The sequence below is a fragment of the Scatophagus argus genome, chromosome 4 (assembly GCF_020382885.2).
Source record: "Scatophagus argus isolate fScaArg1 chromosome 4, fScaArg1.pri, whole genome shotgun sequence".
NCBI lineage: Eukaryota > Metazoa > Chordata > Actinopteri > Scatophagidae > Scatophagus > Scatophagus argus.
The window spans coordinates 23113965-23120231 of record NC_058496.1 but is presented as its reverse complement, the minus strand read 5'-3'; the positions used below and the strand labels follow the sequence as shown (position 1 = coordinate 23120231).

General features: G+C 40.8%; 2 protein-coding genes across 3 annotated transcripts; one reads left to right on the top strand and one right to left on the bottom strand.

The window, feature by feature from the left end:
- The first annotated feature begins 167 nt into the window (after nt 1-167).
- Nucleotides 168-4259, top strand: seta (SET nuclear proto-oncogene a). The gene is made up of 8 exons (XM_046385883.1): nt 168-408; nt 1555-1612; nt 1934-2076; nt 2219-2322; nt 2414-2527; nt 2765-2935; nt 3168-3299; nt 3383-4259. The coding sequence occupies exons 1-8, from the start codon at nt 336-338 to the stop codon at nt 3404-3406; spliced, it is 819 nt and encodes a 272-aa protein (XP_046241839.1). The 5' UTR covers nt 168-335; the 3' UTR covers nt 3407-4259.
- si:ch211-51h9.7 (uncharacterized protein LOC558400 homolog) lies at nt 1878-6206 on the bottom strand. Of its 2 annotated transcripts, XM_046385887.1 has the most exons (3): nt 5518-6206; nt 4332-4513; nt 1878-2121 (listed from the first exon to the last, which is right to left on the bottom strand). In XM_046385887.1, the coding sequence occupies exons 1-2, from the start codon at nt 5948-5950 to the stop codon at nt 4359-4361; spliced, it is 588 nt and encodes a 195-aa protein (XP_046241843.1). In that variant the 5' UTR covers nt 5951-6206; the 3' UTR covers nt 1878-2121; nt 4332-4358. The 2 variants fall into 2 exon arrangements, with proteins under 2 accessions (XP_046241843.1, XP_046241844.1); XM_046385888.1 differs by lacking the exon at nt 1878-2121 and having other exon boundaries at nt 4274-4513; nt 5518-6204.
- Between the last annotated feature and the right edge of the window lie 61 nt (nt 6207-6267).

Here is a 6267-nt window from a genome sequence, read left to right as displayed (position 1 = left end):
TAATTTGAAGTTTAGTTCGTTTTGGGTGTAATTTTGAGATAAGAGACAACAGTAAATCAGCAAATTGGAGTCGAGCAGTGAGACCTATTTTGAGAGGCGGAGCTCGCCTCTTCTCCATTCGGTGAAGCGCGTTCGTATTGAAAGGAGCGCGTGAGCTGCGCTTGCTGTGACTTCCTCGCTCATCGGCAGCTACATTGTGTGGAAAGCAGCACGTTGTTGGCTTCTGCACGCTGAACTTTACGCCGAATTAACGTTCTCCTGTTTAAGGAGAAACCAGATTCAAAGCTACCAGCTTTTTTGTCAGACTCCTGTAAGTTACCCCAGGTTGCGAAAACATGTCTGCCTCGGCGGCAAAAGTCAGTAAAAAGGAGCTGAATTCGAACCATGACGGAGCGGACGAAACCTCCGGTAAGGGGAATGGCGGCCTCCTGTTCACCGCCATTTTCACTTTCTTCTCTGTCATAATTTGCATTGCCATGGGGTACAATATTGTTAAGAATTATTGTGTGAATTGCTTTGATTTTGCTTAACGCGCCAGGACCTAGTTGGCGGTTGACCATAACGGTTGCTGCGTGTTTTCACATATCGACAACAGCAGTTAGCTCACCAGCTAACGCGTTTATTAGCATGCCGCTACTCCTGCCTGCTGTTGTTCCGTTTAGACCGGTGCTGTGAGGCCATGTTAGCTAGTTTATTTAGCATCTTCAGCGTGGCCAGTTATGTCGTTGCCTACTGACTGAGTGGTCGCTTGCGATGCTTGAGAATCATTTTGTGTGTTGCTGTAAAACTACTTCACATTGATCTATACATGTTTACATTGGTATTGTTGGGTTTAATTGTCTGAAAAGTTGGCCATTTCATTTGTGCATTAGCAGTTAGCCAGCTAGTGTTGTTGTTGTAATGTTACTTAACGCTAGCTGACGACGGTATGTTTTGTTACTGGTCAAGATGCATTTAAATCCATCGGCCCCGCAATCAGTTGAACTAATTATATATGCAGCTGAGTACAGGACTCCGCCGTATGAGCGACGAGTTGATCAAAGGACGGTCTATTATGGCATCTGTCCTAGCTCGTTCTCTCACGTTATCGCGGCTCAGTGTGCAGTCAGATGTCCCACATTTAAACCACGCGGCCTTGTCTGTAGCAGCCGCTAAAAAACGGCGAGTGTCTGAGCCGCTAGAGCTTCAGCTATTGGCCGCTCATATTGCCCTAACCTCCAGGGGAACTCGGGTTTCTGTGTGCCAGATGATCTGACAACTGCCGTTTCCTATCGTGTATTGACGATGTATTAACTCATGTTAACACTTAAACTATTGAAATGGCAAAATGTCTCTTGCTTAGAGCTTAATAGTTTTCGGAATTACAGTCAACTTAGTTGCCGCTGTAAAAATGATTATTAGTGGTTTTGTATTGGAGCACAATTAAATGCAGGTTTTATTGATAATTATAATGGGTATTTTTAGGTCTTCGTCCCCCGTTGTTGATGCGCCTAACCTTGTGTAATAAATTGTGCATATTTTGTAACGGATTTATTTCTTTTTTTCCCCCCACAGAGAAAGAGCAGCAAGAAGCAATTGAACACATTGATGAAGTTCAAAATGAAATTGACAGGTAATACAAATTTTGTCAACAATCATTAATTTTACACCTTATTCTTTTGAGCTGGCGTTTTTCTGTCCAGCAGGATAATTAAAGATGTGCTTAGTACATTTTTTAAAGCAAGAAGAGCTAACTGGTGAAATCAGATGATGGCAGGAAATCAGAATCTCAGCCTGTCATGACACATGGTTTCACACTATTAAATAAACAATAAATATGGTAACCATATACACCACTGATGTTAATGATGATTTTTTTTGTACACTTAATCAGCATAAACAGTTCATGTATTTTTATTATCGTTTGAATTTTTTTTTTCCTGGTCCATTTCAGGTTGAACGAGCAAGCCAGTGAGGAGATCCTCAAAGTAGAACAGAAATATAACAAACTCCGCCAGCCATTCTTTCAGAAGAGGTCAGAACTGATCGCCAAAATTCCCAACTTCTGGGTCACCACGTTTGTCAACCATCCACAGGGTGAGCAATTCAGCATGAGATTTTTATTGCCATACCGCTCTCATACTGAAAAAAAAAAAAAAGTCGCAATTACAACAGCTTGTATGATTTAGAAGGTGACTCAAGTTAAAGTCTGGTCTGTATTACGTATTTTCCCCCACAGTATCTGCCCTACTGGGAGAGGAAGATGAAGAAGCACTTCATTACCTGAGCCGAGTGGAAGTGACAGAGTTTGAAGACATCAAGTCAGGCTACAGAATAGATTTTGTGAGTACCGTAATGTTGAACACACAAAATATGGAGGTACACAGGTTTTTTTTCTTATGGTCTTACTTGCATTGTGCATTCTGTCTTCTAGTATTTTGATGAAAACCCGTACTTCGAAAACAAAGTACTTTCCAAAGAGTTCCATTTGAATGAGAGCGGAGACCCATCTTCAAAGTCAACAGAAATCAAATGGAAATCAGGAAAGGTATGTGTATCTTTCTGACATTTGTTTGTTTGTCAGCAAATCAAAGTGGTCTTAAGACTTTGGGGTTTTCATTTTCCCTGCAACCACTTTGGTGCGCATATATCTATATCTGTATCTATATCTCTACACACACACATATACACAATATGCATGCTATGATAGCAACCAGAATGACCTGAACAAGTGCTTGCATAACTTTTTGGTTAAGACAGTCTCTTTTTCTCCCTGTGTTTGTAGGACCTGACCAAGCGTTCCAGCCAGACACAGAACAAAGCAGGAAGGAAGAGGCAACATGAAGAGCCAGAGAGCTTCTTCACTTGGTTCACTGATCATGCTGATGCTGGTGCAGATGAGCTCGGGGAGGTCATCAAGGATGACATCTGGCCCAACCCTTTGCAGTACTACCTGGTATGTTTACGGCCTGGTTGACACATCCTTATTTGTGGCATGCAAATTTTCCAAGCTACCACTTTCACAATGAGACATCTTCAGGTATCCCTATATTCCAGTTCTCTCAGTATGTGGATAATCTAAGCACTCTATCTTGTTGATAAAATTTATTTCTTCAACCAGGGCACAAAACTTTCTGTAAGTTTGGTAAGACTGAAAGACAAATGCTGAAAGTGGTTCTTATCTCTAGGTTCCTGACATGGATGATGAAGAGGGTGAAGGTGAGGAAGATGAAGAGGACGAGGAGGGTCTGGAGGACATAGATGAAGAGGGAGATGAAGATGGAGAGGAGGACGAAGAGGATGATGGAGAAGATGGAGAGGTAAAGCAATAAAAGTCAAGCGGGTCCTGTTAGCACTTTGATTTCAACACTAGCTTGACCGTCTGACATCTTATTTCTTTCAGGATGACGAGGGAGAAGATGACTGAGAAATAACATCATCTACCCAGAGACCCTCAACTTTCTATTCCCTGTTTGGTTTTTCCACTCACATTCGGGAGCAAAGGTTTTAATTTTTTTTCTTTTCCTTTTTTTTTTTCTTTTTTTTTAATCCGTGTGTGCTTCATTTTCCATTCTGAGGCCTCTACACCTGTCGGTGCCATGTTATGTTCTCCTTTGACTCATCTTAGGCCAATGGCACTTTGCCCTGAATTGTGAGTACCATCCCAAAAGTCATCTCGAAAATAATAATAAAAAGTATAAAAATAGAATCAGCACGGCATCCTGAGTAGAATTTGAAGACAATTCACACAGAATTCCTCCTGTTAAAGGTTATATGGTAAATTGACTAAAGCCATGGTGTAGTGACCCAGCGCTAGTTTACCTCAATATTTTTTCTCCATATTTTTTTCTCTCTCCATTTGGGGTGTTGATCCCTTGCAAAAACTGTTATTTTTCCCCTATGTGGTTAACGAGTACCAGCTCATTCCTTTGACTTGTAATGTTTAGTGGGAGGGGGGTGGGGTAAGCTGGGGAGGGGCAGGAGTATGTTGGTTATTGGGGAGAGTGGTTATTTTGACACCATTTCTATGGGACTTTTTTTTTCATTGTATTGTTTTACAGATATCCATGAGATTTGAAATGACATTTTTAATAAAGAACAAAATGGAAAAAAAAATCAAGCTTGTAAATTTTGGCCCCCACTGCTTCATGGGTAAAACAAACCTGTTATCTCATAGAATTTACTTAATCACACTTTCCTTTTCCGCTGGGGGGAAAAGAAACTGTTTTAAATTTGAGGTGTACAACTTGCTTTGTTAAAATAATAAATCTTAATGTGTATATGTGTGTGGGAGTTTTGAAGTGGGTGCATAGACATTTATTTTAAAGAGATCTAGGCAACAGCAAAGGCACCTGGGATTATTGTACAGTCACAGTCCATCAGCTCACAAAGGATTTTGGAGTCATTAGCAGGCTTGAAGCGAAGTCTTCTGTTAAAAGACGATGAGCGATCAAAGCCAAGAAGGTGTGCTTCGACTCCTCAAAGGTGGTTTTTGTGATTATATCTGGCCAGTCACTGGGCTGGAAGGCCCAACCTGGGAAAAAAAACAAATATGTCATCTCAAGTGCAAATAATAACTTGTTAAATTCTTTACATGGGCACCACACAATATTTTGTTTTATAAAATTTAGCACGTAGACTCAAACAAGTGGAACGTTTGCCTGTAAAGGATGAAACTTTTATTCGTATTGCCTGTTTAGTGTAAACAACTTTTTTTCTTTGAAGAGATTTTAATTTAGTTCTCTTACTCCTAAATATGATACCACCCCGATCACAACAAACAGTATATGTATTTAATAAGAATCTTTAATGAAGTATGTCTACCTACACATTTATGACTTATTACTTGACTACACTAAATCCTGGCTATAACAAAGTGTGGCGAAGATATGAGCAGAACATTACTACGAATGTTCTTGGGTATGTGTAACTTAACACTTGTTAGGCTAATTTTAGTTTTGGCTTATTGTTCAGTGTTACTTGTTCCACGTAGTTACATGAGTGTGGATCACTTAAGTTTACCTTTGATTCAAGTTACTAATAGTTTCCTAATTAAAAGTTGCTTTACAATTACGGCAGATTATGGCATGAGTATAAATATTTAATAACAATAGTGAATGAAGTTAAGTGAGTGTAAGTTAGTTCTATGGTTTAATGAATTTATATACTATTGCTGCAAAATATATGGTCTTAATGTCATTACATTCCGATTACTAGAGTATGTGGAGGTAACGTATACATTTCATCATTTGGTATATTTCTTAAAAGTTTTCGAGAGTATTATCGCATGCTTTGCTCAAATTTGTAGTGACAAAAGTTATCAGACGACCGCCTAAAAACATAAACGTCCATCATTTTGCAGAACAAAATTTGTTTCTTTCAAGAAGGAGGGGTGTCTGTCTCATGCCACAGTACATGGTTCCTTCCTCATCAAATGTTTGAAACTACTTTCAGCAGATGATTAGCTTTAAGTAGAAGGTTTTGCATACATGTGTACAGGGCTACAGTAGTATTACACCGTTAGGGGTTCGTACCCACCTAAATGAGTTTTACACCGAGGACAAGTGGCCACCGTCCACGAGAACCCCGGGAACCAAGAGAAGTGTTTATCTGCCGGCCAGTGCTGGGTAACGTCAGCTTTTCTAAACGTTATCACCTCAAACTGGTGTCCATGGGGGTTTTCGAAAAGTTGGACATTAACCCTTCGGCCCCCGACCAACGTATCGTTGCGGCTGGAGAGCGCCAGCCGACTGGGAACGAAGTGTATGTCCGTCCCGTGTGCCAGCTCGTGTCCGCACGACCTGCACAGTATAAGCGTGGCGCTGCTGGTTCCCGCTTCCTCCGCCACGGCAGCACACGCCTCACCGGACTGGTATGCAGCAGGGTAAAACAGGAGCATCAAATAAACATACTGTAGTATTAGCCTCTCGACCTGCTGTACTAGCAACCACCGGCTCCGCTTGCATGCCATTGCTCTCGCACTCACATCAAAGTAGCTAGCTTATACTCCTAGCAACTCAGTTTTAGCAGAAGTGGTGAATCGAGCGAAAATCGATGAGTGGTTTCCAAATATCAACCGAAAATACATCAAATTCATCACTTAAGTATGTTAACTCGACCAAGAAGTACTGACTTATAGTGTTAATATTCCGGTTCTACTTTATGGTGATTCGTGGACTTAAGCAGCAGCTGGCTAATAAAATGGGTATTAGCTCGCTCTACAGGAAAGTAACAAATGTTCGGAAGTGCTGCGGGAAGAAACAGGAAATGCACTCATCTCAACCATTT